At 35.5% G+C, this 14,118-nt stretch overlaps 4 protein-coding genes and 1 pseudogene across 4 annotated transcripts; all 5 read right to left on the reverse strand.

Moving 5' to 3' along the window:
* Positions 1 to 2,890: 2,890 nt before the first annotated feature.
* On the reverse strand, positions 2,891 to 3,701 carry LOC9313063 (S-protein homolog 23). Its single transcript, XM_021026387.1, has 2 exons — positions 3,077 to 3,701; positions 2,891 to 2,979 (listed from the first exon to the last, which is right to left on the reverse strand). Exons 1-2 carry the CDS (start codon positions 3,261 to 3,263, stop codon positions 2,921 to 2,923), a joined length of 246 nt encoding a protein of 81 aa, XP_020882046.1. The 5' UTR covers positions 3,264 to 3,701; the 3' UTR covers positions 2,891 to 2,920.
* Positions 3,702 to 6,835: 3,134 nt separating this feature from the next.
* On the reverse strand, positions 6,836 to 8,590 carry LOC110228461. Its single transcript, XM_021026049.1, has 2 exons — positions 6,985 to 8,590; positions 6,836 to 6,895 (listed from the first exon to the last, which is right to left on the reverse strand). Exons 1-2 carry the CDS (start codon positions 8,315 to 8,317, stop codon positions 6,864 to 6,866), a joined length of 1,365 nt encoding a protein of 454 aa, XP_020881708.1. The 5' UTR covers positions 8,318 to 8,590; the 3' UTR covers positions 6,836 to 6,863.
* Positions 8,591 to 9,571: 981 nt separating this feature from the next.
* Positions 9,572 to 10,023, reverse strand: LOC9313064 (S-protein homolog 32). Its single transcript, XM_002876950.2, has one exon. The coding sequence runs from the start codon at positions 10,021 to 10,023 to the stop codon at positions 9,631 to 9,633; it is 393 nt and encodes a 130-aa protein (XP_002876996.1). The 3' UTR covers positions 9,572 to 9,630.
* A 2,497-nt stretch (positions 10,024 to 12,520) lies between these two features.
* LOC9313065 (S-protein homolog 21) lies at positions 12,521 to 13,094 on the reverse strand. The gene has a single exon (XM_002876951.2). It carries the CDS (start codon positions 13,083 to 13,085, stop codon positions 12,684 to 12,686), a length of 402 nt encoding a protein of 133 aa, XP_002876997.2. The 5' UTR covers positions 13,086 to 13,094; the 3' UTR covers positions 12,521 to 12,683.
* A 130-nt stretch (positions 13,095 to 13,224) lies between these two features.
* LOC9313066 lies at positions 13,225 to 14,118 on the reverse strand (annotated as a pseudogene).

Here is a 14,118-nt window from a genome sequence, read left to right on the forward strand (position 1 = left end):
CAACAACAAAACCTGGTTTTAAATTGTTGTATATTTCTCAAAAGTCAAAACCCATAATAACCAATGGAACAGAAGAAGCTAAAAACGCATCAGAGCATGGAAAGAAACCTAAAAACCAATAAATTAAACAATAATTAAATCTTAGTGCATGGAAAACGAATCCTATACATACCAAAGTCCGAATCTCAGTGCCTTAGAATGACCTCGATACCAAAAACTTTAAGTTACTACTTCCATATATGTAATATATTAGTTTGGGGAGAGAGATTGGCAACGAAGAGTAATTCCTGAATTTAACAGCCAAGTTTGTTATCCCTAATCTAAAGAGAGGAATACTTAAATTGTATTAACGACAAAAATTAGCCTCCTCTGAAGATTCATCCCTGAAATAAGTCATCTTTCTGACTTTGTGACAACTGTGTTATCAAAAGTTGAGTGTTTCTTCTGAGAAAAGACATATTTGAAAATAATAAGAACATGTACCTCAACAAAATCGGGAGGTACTTCATCTTTTTACAACAAAAAGAAACATACCAAACCATCGATGATTACCTTCTCAAAAGTTGAAACCAAACTTTTTGATTATAAAAATTGATTAGTGGTGAAAATAGTGAAACCATAAATACAAAAAAAAAAAAAATCAAATTTGTACATATAAACTATAAGATCACCTGTTTATTCATTGAATTAGGTCCAAATTTTCCATACACCAGTTCACATCGTCCCCTCCATACATCCACCCTACAATAAAAAGAAAAATTAAAATTAGGTAGAAGCAAAAAAAAGTTTGAAAAAAAAGAACAAAAAAACAAAGGTTAGTTATGATCTGAAATTGAATACCATGAGCAAGGTATTTATATTGAATAGGAGGCGGTGCATGATTTAGAGTTTCTAAATTTTTCGACGATAAATACAAAAAAAGAAAAGAAAATTTACATATTTTAATAAGCAAATCACTATCATAATAATAAATATTTGTAAAACTGCCATTTATTCATTGTTATCCATGTTTATTTAAAATAATATTTACTTTTTTCGGTAAAAATATAGAATAATAACAACTATTTTAGATTTACTACTATATCTGATACTATCTTATAAAATATATTAAAATTTAAGGAAAAATTTCTTTCTGTTTCAAAAATAAGGCGGAACAATAATATAATTTTTGATTTACAAAAGATAGACATGCATGGTATCCATATGCGTCATGTCACGCTGATCCATATTTTTTTCCAAAACTCGATCTAATTGCTATTATGTGCAAAAATCACCACCGTTCACGTTCATGTTCACGTTAGCACTCCATACCTTAATTCACATGTAAACCTCTCTGCCTATCTCTGACTTCAGCTCTCTCATCTTCGAGTCTCCCCAAGAAAGTTTTGACACCACACCAACATTTCATTCGTCAAAATTAAATCGAGTTTGCACAAGGTTACAACCGATTAATAGGTGGTCTTCTACCTTCTATTTACGATTTTATGCTATGAATATATGTTTTTGTCAGGGTTCAAGTCAATCTCCGGATTAGAGACTTATAATCATCCGACGAACAATACGATGGCGTGATAACCGTTTCTAAATTGGTGGGTTTTCTTTCATTGATCTACATATTATTTTTTTTGTTCGTTTTTTTTCCCAAATATTTAGATTGAAACGACGACGACGAACACGACGATCATACCAAAAATTTCATCTATTCTACATATTATTTTTTTTGTTCGTTTTTTTTTCCAAATATTTAGATTGAAACGACGACGACGAACACGACGATCATACCAAAAATTTCATCTATTCCGGTACGTTTGATCTTTATTTTAATTAGTTTAACAATTAATAGCCGTTTACGATTAATTTCGGATATCTAAATCTTATTAATTTGAGTAAGGTTAGAATAGTATTCTTTTATGTTTATATTAATGCTCCGATTAATAATTTTCGGATATTTGACATTATCATCTTAAATATATCAATATTATAATAAATATTTTCCTTTTCCGATTTTTTTTTTTTGGTATAATTCCTTTTCCGATAAATTATGAAACAGATCTGTTTACACAAAAGGTAAAAAAAAAAAAAAAAAAAAAAAAAAAAAAAAAACCCATCAACCGTCTCCATTCACACGTTTCTTCATTATGATCACGAATTCACGTTCATGGAAGCTTCATCATACATTAACACTTACAAGTTTCTTCGTCGAGTTTTTATCCAAGGTTTCTTCGTCAACTCTGTATCCAAGGTAATAAATATTTTTTCTTTTCATTGGTTAGAATTATAGGGTGCAGGATAGTATTGACGTCTTAAAGACATAACATGGGCAAGATACTATGAGAAGCTTGACTATTCTGCTTCGACAGATCAACAGGTGAAATTCTATCACTAAATTATTAGATCTCTGTTATTGCTATGAATATATGTTTTATGTTAGGATTTCAAGTTTTGCCTTCGTTTAGAAGAATTATATTCACACGACGAAGAACACGATGAATTCAATTAAAGCTTCCTAACTGGTACTTCGTTGTTCCTTTTTTTTTTTTGGTTAATTATCATGTTTATTGTTTCCAAAATTATTTTTTCCTGGTTAATTCCGAAATTCAATTTAATTTTTCCAAAATTAATTAGATTTCATTAAAGATAATTAAGTAATTACGTAAAATCAATGACTCAACAAGAGCCGAGAGTCCGACACGTCAGCAAAAACACTTCTCAAATATTATTATATATAGATTTACAAATAATGAAATGTTTAACATACAAAATTTTAGATTTTATACATAAATGATAGACTCAACACAACGCAAATAATGTTATTGTCATTTTACACTCTCTTTGAATATTGTTAACGTTTTTTAATATATCCAATCATACTTTTTATGCATATCAACCGGTCTATTAACATGTCTCTCAGGTCTTATCTTTAGATAGATTCCATCTTCTCTTGCTCTCCAATCCCATACGCCGCCATCATCTGAAGCACTGTAAAGTTTAAATGCTGTAAAGTTTTGATGGTGTCTATAATTAGGCCCTTGTCTCAAGGTACACATGAAACGAGTCGTACTCCAAAAGTTAGTACCAAAATAATTGAACGAATGCCCTCCGATTGGTATTATTTTTGGACCTATAACGTCATCTTTGGAATAACACCTCATCCAGAGGAGCTTTTTGTTTTTGAGTTCGTTACCGATCCTGATTCCAGCGCTGGATACATGGCCAAGCAGGCAAAGGCTACACACAAATAGAAATATTGAGAGATTTTTCATTTTACTTATATATTTGGATTGTTTTTGGTAGATGTTTAGATCTTTTTCGTGATGACTTGTTTTCGTGTGTGCTACATTTGTATTTAAAGCTTTTTTGTTGTATCCCTATTAATATAAGCTTGTTATTAATAGTTGAGGTAACAAATCATCGAAGACTATCAATTTGTGGTCAACCTAAAAAAGGATTTGAATTTCTAAGTACCAGCCTAGCAAAGGTTATTCCATCGCAAGATTATATCGAACTTGCATTTTATAAGATTAAACTGCAAAAAAAGCTAGCTTGGTCTTTTAGGTTTTTGACTGGACCTCGACATCAAACTGGAGGGATCTGGAAAGCAGGGGTTGGGACCGTTTATGTTGTTGGGTAGTTGTGAGGTCCAGCTGAACATCTGATAAATAAATAAAAATTCTGCCATGTCGGATAAACTTAAGTTAGTTGTGGTTAAACCATGTATGTCAAATAGAGAAGGAGATTGTAAATCGTGCTTCTTATTCACTCTGTTCCAAGACAAACGTCTTATATACACGACGATACATACGTTTAACCTAATGGGTTTTGTACAAGAGATTAACTAATTGGGCTAAGGGGCCTCATGGCCCAAGACCCTCCCGCAAGCTGGAGTATGAAGATTACAAATACCCAGCTTGAGAATAAACGCTTCAAACTCTCTTTTTCCAAGAGCCTTTGTCATGATATCTGCAAGTTGCGATGTCGTCTTAACGTGTTGCGTAGCAATTGTACCATTGATGATCTCATCACGAACAAAATGAACATCCCTACCAACATGCTTAGTACGAGCATGATAAACCGGATTCTTCGCCAAGCTAATAGCAGAGAGACTATCCGAGTATAAAGTTATTGGTGTGTCACATTTAATACCAAGAGCAGGAAGAAGAGCTCGGAGCCAGAGAAGCTCACTTACAGTGTCAGCCATAGCGCGATATTCGGCTTCGGCGGAGGACCGAGAAACCACATCGTGTTTCTTTGTTTTCCATGATATAGGAGAGCCTCCTAATTGGATAAACCATCCCGTGAGAGACCGGTGTGTCATGGGACATTTATTTAAATCAGAATCACACCAACCAGTGAGAACCAATGTTGTGTTTGCGCGAAGGAGAATACCTTGGCCAGGACTTGATTTAAGGTAACGAACAACATGTAGGGCGGCTTCCCAGTGAGCGGATTTGGGGTCATGCATGAACTGAGAGAGTATGTGGATTGCATAGGAAAGTTCCGGCCGAGTAGTGCCAAGGTAAATCAGTCTTCCGACGAGTCGACGATACCTAGCTGGATCAGAGATAGTATCACCAAAAGCTAGACTAAGCTTATGGTTTTGTTCCAAAGGATGAGAGACTGGTCAGACCCCTAGCAAGCCAGTTTCAGTAATAATGTCTAGAGCGTACTTGCGTTGACACAAATAAATACCCGTAGGATTCCGAGCTACTTCTATACCTAAGAAGTATCGGAGAACACCAAGATCCTTCATGTAGAAACAAGAGCTGAGGTATTGTTTAAACTCATCAATGATAGCAAGAGTAGAACCCGTAATGATTAGATCATCTACATATACAAGAACGTGCAGCCGTGTTCCTTGTCTATCAAGAGTAAAGAGAGAGTAATCCGAGATGTCTTGTGTGAAACCATACTCCTTAAGGGCCGTTGTAAGCTTAGCAAACCAACAACGAGGAGCTTGTTTCAAGCCGTACAAGGCTTTCCGCAAACGACATACCTTGCTCTTGTCATCCGGTCGAAAGCCCGGAGGAAATTGAATGTAGACTTCTTCGTCGAGATCACCGTGTAGAAATGCGTTGTGTACGTCCATTTGATGGACTTCCCAATCCATGGAAGCAACTTGTTGAAGAAAGGTACGAACGGTAACCATTTTTGCTACAGGAGCAAAAGTTTCGGAATAATCAATACCTTCAGTTTGATTATTACCAAGGACTACCAATCGTGCTTTATGTCGTTCGAGAGTACCATCCGATTTGTATTTGAGTCTGAAAACCCATTTACAACCTAGTGCTTTCTTTCCAGGAGGTAAGTCTTCAACAGTCCATGTACCAAGATCTTCAAGAGACACAATCTCATCAGACACCGCTGTTCGCCAATTTTCATCTAAAATGGCTTCTTTGTAGCTATGTGGTTCAGTACCAGAAGTGATAGCAAGAAGATAAGTCTGATAATTTTCAGAAAATTGGGAACTTGAGATGTAATTATCCAGAGGATACGGAGTTGCAGAAGGATGCGGCTGATGCATAAGAGTAGTAACATAATCGGCTAATTTGACTGGTGGAAATTTAGCTCTTTTTCCTTTACCAAGAATGTCAGGTTCCGGTGAGGCTGTATCGTCCGACGAAGTAGCAGAGGTGGGAGATACAGGTGAAGACGGAGCAGATTCAGTATGCGTGGGAGAATGTATTTCCTCAAGATCGGAGCTGTTGTCAACACGATTTGAGTTGTCGATGACAGTGGTGTCAAGTGCATCGTCATCAAGATTAGAAGTTAAAACAGAGGAGGGTAGATCAACTGTTGGAGCTGGAGAGACAGGAGCTGTAGTGACCGGATCACCAAGAGTAGTGGAGGGTAGCACCGGTAACGAGACCAAATGATCATCGGTGGAGAAAAAATCATCTGGAGCCGACGACAGATTTTTGACATCGGAGAGTTGAAAATGAAACTCTGTTTCTTTAAAAACAACGTCACGAGAGACAAAGATTTTACCAGTTTCAATGTTGTATACACGCCAGCCTTTCTTTGCAAAGGGATAACCGAGAAAAATCGATTTGTGACTTCGACTTTCAAACTTGTCGCCACCGTGCTTTTGATTGTGAACATAGCAAATACATCCAAAAACTCGGATGTGATTCATAGGCGGAGGCCGATTATAAAGAAGCTCAAACGGTGTCTTGCCTTTTAGGAGTGGAGTCGGAGTTCGGTTGATGAGATAAGCGGCGGTAAGGGCGCAGTAACTCCAGAATTCAACCGGTAGGCTAGCTTGAAAACGAAGTGCACGGGCGACGTTTAAAATGTGACGATGTTTACGCTCAACACGACCGTTTTGTTGTGGTGTACCGACACAAGACGTCTCATGAATAATACCATTTTCCGCAAAAAATGATGATAAACAAACAAACTCCGTACCGTTGTCACTCCGAATGGTTTTGATCTTTGTATCAAATTGTCTTTCAACAAGAGAGATAAAATTCTTGAGATGCATCGGAGCTGTTTGTTTAGATGGTAAGAGATACAACCAAACTGCCCTAGAGTAGTCGTCGACAATGGTGAGAAAGTAACTAGACCCGCATATGGAAGTAGTCCGATAAGGACCCCAAAGATCGCAATGTACTAATTCAAAAGCAAACGTTGTTTTATTGCTACTCAAAGTAAAAGAATCCCGTGTTTGTTTAGCTCGAATACAAATCTCGCAAGTCTTTGAATCAAAATCACTACCACTAAAATCTGACAACTGCAACATCTTTAAAGCTTTTAAGGAAGGATGACCGAGACGACAATGCCACAACTGCGACGATGAATCCACTCGTGTCATTGTTGCTGCGGTTTCTGTTCTTCTCAAGAAATATAGTCCATTGTGCTGCCTACTAGCTCCAATCAGAGTCATAGTGATGCGGTCCTGAATAATACACACTTTGTCAGTAATTTGAAAGATGCAGCCTCTTGCTTTAGTTAACTGTGAGACTGAGATTAAGTGACAATGAAGACCATCAACAAAGAAAACTTCATGAAGATCTAGAGTGGAGCCTAAGTAAACACGTCCGTGTTTTGTAGCCGTAGTGAATCTTCCATCCGGAAGTTTAATCAAAACTGGAGGCATATCACATACATCACGCAAAAACTCAAGAGTACCAGTCATGTGATTTGTTGCTCCAGAATCTATAATCCAAGACTCAATAAAAAACTTACCAGAATGTGTTTCCGTTGAAGTGTTATTACGGTCTTCAAGCATTTGTCGCAATTTCTGCCATTGTGTGTCACTTAGTCCACTAATTCCGATCCGATCAGCATCGGTTAAGGGAGAGTTCGAGCTGACAACCGTATTTGCGCTTACGCCCGAGGAGACCTGATTTACGGAGGAGCCACGCCCGACACTCTGTTTTGCTTTAAATGCGTTGCCGGATCCTCTACCATTGGTTGAATTGTTTCCACGCCCAGCAGATGAATTATTGCGATTACGTAGTTTCTCTTCAAGCCATGGAGGATACCCGATCTTCTTGAAGCAATTTTCGGCGAGATGACCAACACGTCCACAATAAGAGCATACTCTGTTTTCAAGTGAGTCTCTGGTCTCGGTGAAATTGCGGGTTCGTGGAACAGATTGAACCGCAAAACTAACACCATCATTTCTTTCATCGTTCAAACGACTTAAGGACTTAGACTCCTCATCTTGTGTTAAAGTGTTATAAGCTTCCTCGAGAGAAGGCAGTGGAACTCGAGAAAGTAACGCAGATTTGACTGCACCATACACGGATTCGTCAAGGCCCATGAGGAATTGATGAAGTTTGTCTTCCTCACGCTCTTTCCGAACCTCTTCCATCGTCTTTGCTTGTTGATAATCAGCTAGGCTCCTCCACAATTGTGAAAGTTTTCCGTAATATGTTTCAATTGGCAATCCTTTTTGACGACATGTAGCTAACTCCGTTTTGAGACGTTGAACCCTTTGCCCGTTCTTAACTCCAAATCGTTTTTGAATATGTGACCATAGCTCATGAGCGTCATCGAGGTGAGACGTAGAAGTGGATATGCTTTCGTGAATGGTAAGCTTCATCCATGATACAACTAGAGCGTTGTTAGCTATCCAATCTTCAAAATCCGGATCTGTTGCAACAGGTTGAGGAATAGAACCATCGGCGAATCCAAATTTCTTCCTAGCTTTCAAAGCTAATCGCAGATTGGTGGCCCATTCGTCGTAGTTGGGACCACGCAAAAGTGGTTTGGAGATCAAGGTGCCTGGATTGTCGCTGGAGGTTAAATCATATGGCGAGATGGTTCGCCGCACCGGTGCCGTGGTGGTAGCAAGGGCTGCTTCGGTGCTCATTGTGAAAAGAATTTGTCAAAGAAAGATTGACAAAAACAAGGTCAAAGAAACGATGAAAATAAACAGAGTTTGAGAAAGAAATTTCTTGTAGCGGAAGTAGAAATCACAAGATCAAGCACAAAACCTTTTAGTAGTTAGGTTTTGCTCTGATACCATGTCAAATAGAGAAGGAGATTGTAAATTGTGCTTCTTATTCACTCTGTTCCAAGACAAACGTCTTATATACACGACGATACATACGTTTAACCTAATGGGTTTTGTACAAGAGATTAACTAATTGGGCTAAGGGGCCTCATGGCTGTCAAATAGAGAAGGAGATTGTAAATTGTGCTTCTTATTCACTCTGTTCCAAGACAAACGTCTTATATACACGACGATACATACGTTTAACCTAATGGGTTTTGTACAAGAGATTAACTAATTGGGCTAAGGGGCCTCATGGCCCAAGAATGTACAAGCTAATCCTAGACCCTTAATTCGATGTTGACCCGGATCACCATAATTATGAAGTATGGCAAATAAAAAGATCCAAATTAATAGATATTAACTAATAACCATGTTCAAAGAAGTCCTAAACAAATCCTAGATTATTGATGTCCAGCCCAAAAAGCTCATAGGTTGGTATCTCATGTCTCTGCCACAACAACAGAAGTAGTGTTTTTTTTTGTATTTGCCAACAGACTAATGCCTATAGTCGAGGACTCGAGGTATCAAATCAATTTATGTTAATCTAACTTTGCTATTAATAGTCGAGGTATCAAATCATTGGTATCAATTTATGGTGGACAAAAGTAAGTGAATCAATTTACTCATCTGGAGATTGTATCCAATATGCCGAATTAATCTGTTAACTATATATCTTAATGTGACGGACTTTGACAAAGATTAATTGGGAGTAGGAAACCAATCCAACACACATATTCGAAGAAGGGTCTATGCATGATTTTTGATTGCGGGTTGCAGTAGATACAGTATAATTATTTAGTTAAAGGTACTAGTTTGATTTTACTTTAGTAGTTACACATGAATTTAGTGGTTGTTATATATTTATAGATAGACATGAATGGAAGTTATATTTTGTCTTAGAAACCATTACTCAGTTTTTTGGCGGCCCATTATACATACACATAATGTAGTTTAAAAGAATTATAATTGGAAAACAATACACATAAATTAGTGTTAATAGTTTTACAATTTATTTTAAAAATGAAGTGCCAAATGAACCAATAAAAGAAAAAAAATTACATTTATATATATGATCGGTCTTAATGAAGAGTATTGAAGCTTACATATAAATTAGATATTAATGTTTACTATATCCAATTTTGCTCTTTATGCAGATTGTCTCCGCCGTCATCAAATTTGGCCTTATAGATTCTTCTTAAATAGATCCCATCTTCTCTGGCTCTCCAATCCCATAAACCAGAATTTTTAAATGCTCTAAAACTCACACTGTGACTAAATCCAGGCCCTTGTTTTAAAGTACACATAAAACGCGTCGTACCAAATAAATTATGAAAGAAATAATCAGTAAACTGTCCTCCATTTGGTATTACCGTTGGACCTAGTACGTCATCTTTGGAATAACACCTCATCCAGAGGGTTTTCCTACTTTTGAGTTCGTTTACGATTCTGATTCCGGCACCGGATACATGGCCAAGCGTGCAAAGGCTAAAAACAAATATGAAAATTGTGAGATTTTTCATTTTTTTTTTTTAGGGATGTTTAGATCTCCTTTTGTCGTGTTGAATTGTTTTTTTTTTTTTGTGTGTGTATTAATAAACAACATCTATGTTGCTATTTTTGCATTTACAGTTTCTTGTTTCTCTGTTAACATAAGTTTGCTATTAATAGTTGAAATAACAAATTGTCGGAGACTGTCAATTTATTTGCTGTGGCTGTAGATTTTATTGCTGTAGTATTTTGGCTGTAGAATTTAAAATTTTGGAAAGTTGAAAATTATGTGCTTTAGGAAAAAAAGCTTTCTACAGCCAAAAAAATGAATTAAGGAAATATTTTGGCTGTGAGAAAAAAAAGGAAAGCCAAAGCTTCTAAAGCTTGATTGGATGTATTTCAAATCTTTAGAAATTTTTTTGCTTTGTAAAGACTCTAAAGCACTTGCCAATCAGGCCCTAAGTGTATGAATTTCTAAGTACCAGCCTAGCAGAGGTTACCCCATCTGAAGGTTGTAGCGCCACTTGCACTATATAATTTGCGGCAAACAATATGTCCACCAAAATGAATTCACAGTAAATTGCTTATCTTAACCTTCATAATCTATGTACTTATAATGTCCATTATTTTGACATAAACAAAAAGTGCACATGCCGAATTAATCGATCAACTATAATATAACAAAATATTTCTTTTACTACTTCAGAGCAATACTATAGATTTCATAATTCACTTTTTATACACCTTTATACTTATAGTGACATCTACTAAAAATTATGAAATTTTAATTCTAGAGCTTGCCCTTTTTTCCATAATAAATCAAGTAGTAGTTTTTTTTTTCTTTTATTATTTCCAATAAAACTTATAGTAACTAGGCAACAGATTCTTATGAAAATAGATTCCATCATCTCTACCTAACCAATTATACGATATCGATGATCCAATTATATAGTATTTTTTTAGTAACTTGAGATGATGCAATATTTTGCAGGGGTTGGAGTATTTTAACGAACTTATGTTTGAGAACTTTGCATATAAATAGCGTTCAAATTCTAAAACAAAGCATTGTTTTAATTTTATGCAACTTTAGAAAAGATTGTTCACCATCAGTTTTTTGATGTTTTTGATGCCTATAGCTCGGTGTCCGAGCATCCGTCTATTGTAGAGCGATCTAAACTACAACTCCCAACATCATTATTATTTAACTGATGTGGATTTGCACATTCATTGGTCAATTTAAGGATCTTTAGAGTACTGTTGAATGATTGCTCAAAGTTGGTCGCAAAGGAACCAAGCTTATTACCATAAACATTGGCTAATGATTCTGTGACAGCGGTAGCAGAGATCTCAGCAAGATCATGTCCATTATAGGTGTCTGTATTCTTTTGATAGATTTTTCAAAAAAATTGAAAAAAAAAAGCAAAAAACAAAAGATATGCAGCAAGATCAATTGTTTAGCCATATATCAATGACGAGATTGATTATGTCTCACAACACTACTTTGTCAATCATATACAAACAAAATCAAGGTAATTAAATGCATGCTATCTATTATATTTTGAATTACTTTTAATTAACTCATTTGGATCAGGTTAACAAGATTCAATAAAGGTGAAGTTCATGTATATCATGTCCTTGGAGTACCTAATATATTTACCCATGTCATTCGTCCAAGGAGGGAAATGCATGAAGTATATCTTTTAGAGAAAGACTACCAATGTGCACATGCATTTGTTTTACGAAATTGTGACTATTTTAAACCAATTGAGAGGTATATTAAAGAGACTCCCAACTTACGTTTTAATTTAGAAAATCCACAATAATTTCTCATATATTTGTGTTGGTTTGTATTGTATGTTCGAGGATTTTCTTGCTGCAAAATATCCAGGATTGACCAAAAAATAACTCTCTGCGAAAAGAGCTGAAGAACATCATTTGTGGGTGAAAGATTATATATGTAGTTTGAGACGAAAATAATATTACATGTTGTAGTTTCGGGCCTGGGGGGGATTACGGGCTTTTTGGCCCAGAACCTCCTAGTATTAAAAAAAAAAAAAAATTATGTATGTGTACATAGTTTTCATAACTTATATATGAATGCATTTATTTATACTTCTTAATATATATACAGATGTTTTCTTGTACTTAAATTATGAAATTTTAATTCTAGAGCTTGCCCTTTTTTCTATAATGAATCAAGTATGTTGAGGGATGGACAATTCGTCTATCTCGTTGCCCTGCTCGTCTGTTTCGCTGTCCAGTTCGTCCCGCTCGTCTGTTTTGCTGTCCAGTTCGTCCAGCTCTTCAGCTAAATACCCAGTTCGTCCAATTCGTCGCTTAACTGCACAGCTCGTCTGTCTCATTGCCCAATTCGTCCAGCTCCTTAGTCGACTGCTCAGGTCGTTTTACTCGTCTCTAAACTATCCAGCTCATCAACTGATGGCCTAGCTGTAAATATGGCCTAGCTCCAAGTTGTTATAATATGAACTACGAATAGTTTGATCTCTTTCTAAGAGTATGTAGGCAGCCTTTCACAAGACGCAATTATAAAATAAATAAACTCTATTTTTGTCGCGAAAACATCCTAATTCCCGAGCTTCAACGTCATGAGAATGTTTTTCCCTTATCAAAGAAATTACAAATACTTTGTTGAAATACATGCATCAACAAAGTAGTAGTTTTTTTTCTTTTATTATTTCCAATATAACTTAAAGTAAGTAGGCAACAAATTCTTATGAAAATAGATTCCATCATCTCTAGCTAACCAATTATACGATGATCCATCCTTAACGAACAAACCTTTCGCTTGATATGCAGTAAAACCTCTAAAACGCTTATAATCAGGTCCTTTATATATGTCGCACCAAAATTCCGTCGTTCCCCAAAAGTTTGTCTTGAAGCTGAATGACATTATTTCTCCAATTTCGAGATATTTTATACCAATATCGTCGTTTTTGGATTTACAATGCACCTTGAGGACTAGCCTGCTTTTGGGACTGAATTCATTCTTGACTGTAATCATAGACTTTTTCCCATATACATCACCAATCATGCAAAGGCCAAAAACAATCAGAAAGATTGAGACGTTTTTCATTATTTTTCTTTTTTTTTTTCTGTAGAAATGTTTTTTTTTTTTTAAAGAAATGTTTAGATCTTCTTTTGTCGGATTGACTTGTTTATTATATATATATATATATATATATATATATATATATATATATATATATTTGGTGTATAAATAACCAACATCTATATTGCTATTTTTGCGTTTACAGTTTCTTGTTTCTTTGTTAACATAAGTTTGCTATTAATAGTGGAAATAACAAATTATTGGAGACTATCAATTTATGGTTGACAAAAATTAGTGTATGAACTTCTAAGTACCAGCGTAGCAGAGGTTATCTCATCGGGAGATTGTATCGCCAGTTGTAATATATAATTTGCGGCAAACAATATGTCCACCAAAATGAAATATCATCTAAGTTGCTGATATTAACCTTCATATCTATGTACTTATAATGTCCATTACTTTGGCATAAACAAAAAGCGCACATGTCGAATTAATCGATCAACTATATCTTAATAAAATATTTCTTTTACAAGTACTTCAGAGCAATACTATAGATTTCAGAGTTCACTTTTTGTATACAACACCTTTATACTTATTGTGACCAGTTCTGAAATTTTAATTATAGAGCTTGCCCTTTTTTTTACCTAATAAACCAAGTAGTAGGTTTTTTTCTTTTATTATTTCCAATAAAACTTATAGTAACTAGGCAACGAATCCTTATGAAAATAGATTCCATCATCTCTAGCTAACCAATTATACGATGATCCGTCCTTAACGAACAAACTGCTCGCTTGATATGCAGTAAAACCTCTAAAACGCTTATAATCAGGTCCTTTATATACGTCGCACCAAAATTCCGTCGTCCCCCAAAAGTTGGTCCTGAAGCTGAATGACATAATTTCACCAAATTTGAGATATTTTATACCAATGTCGTCGTTTTTGGATTCATAGACTTTTTTCCCCGGATACATCACCAATCATGCAAAGCCCAAAAAGAAATAGAAAGATTGAGAGGTTTCTCATTTATTGATTTTTTTTTTTGTTGCTATATATATTT

Source organism: Arabidopsis lyrata, assembly GCF_000004255.2.
Source record: "Arabidopsis lyrata subsp. lyrata unplaced genomic scaffold ARALYscaffold_5, whole genome shotgun sequence".
Classification (NCBI taxonomy): Eukaryota; Viridiplantae; Streptophyta; class Magnoliopsida; order Brassicales; family Brassicaceae; genus Arabidopsis; species Arabidopsis lyrata.

Bases quoted from the DNA above. Each gene is read 5' to 3' on its own strand.
- LOC9313063 (XM_021026387.1), bottom strand. From the start codon at position 3,263: ATGAAAAATCTCTCAATATTTCTATTTGTGTGTAGCCTTTGCCTGCTT. The intron at 2,980-3,076 runs GTACTAACTTTT...TAAACTTTACAG, and splicing joins GCATTCGTTCAATTATTTTG to TGCTTCAGATGATGGCGGCG.
- LOC110228461 (XM_021026049.1), bottom strand. From the start codon at position 8,317: ATGAGCACCGAAGCAGCCCTTGCTACCACCACGGCACCGGTGCGGCGA. The intron at 6,896-6,984 runs GTCTTCATTGTC...TGTATTATTCAG, and splicing joins TGAAGTTTTCTTTGTTGATG to GACCGCATCACTATGACTCT.
- LOC9313064 (XM_002876950.2), bottom strand. From the start codon at position 10,023: ATGAAAAATCTCACAATTTTCATATTTGTTTTTAGCCTTTGCACGCTT.
- LOC9313065 (XM_002876951.2), bottom strand. From the start codon at position 13,085: ATGAAAAACGTCTCAATCTTTCTGATTGTTTTTGGCCTTTGCATGATT.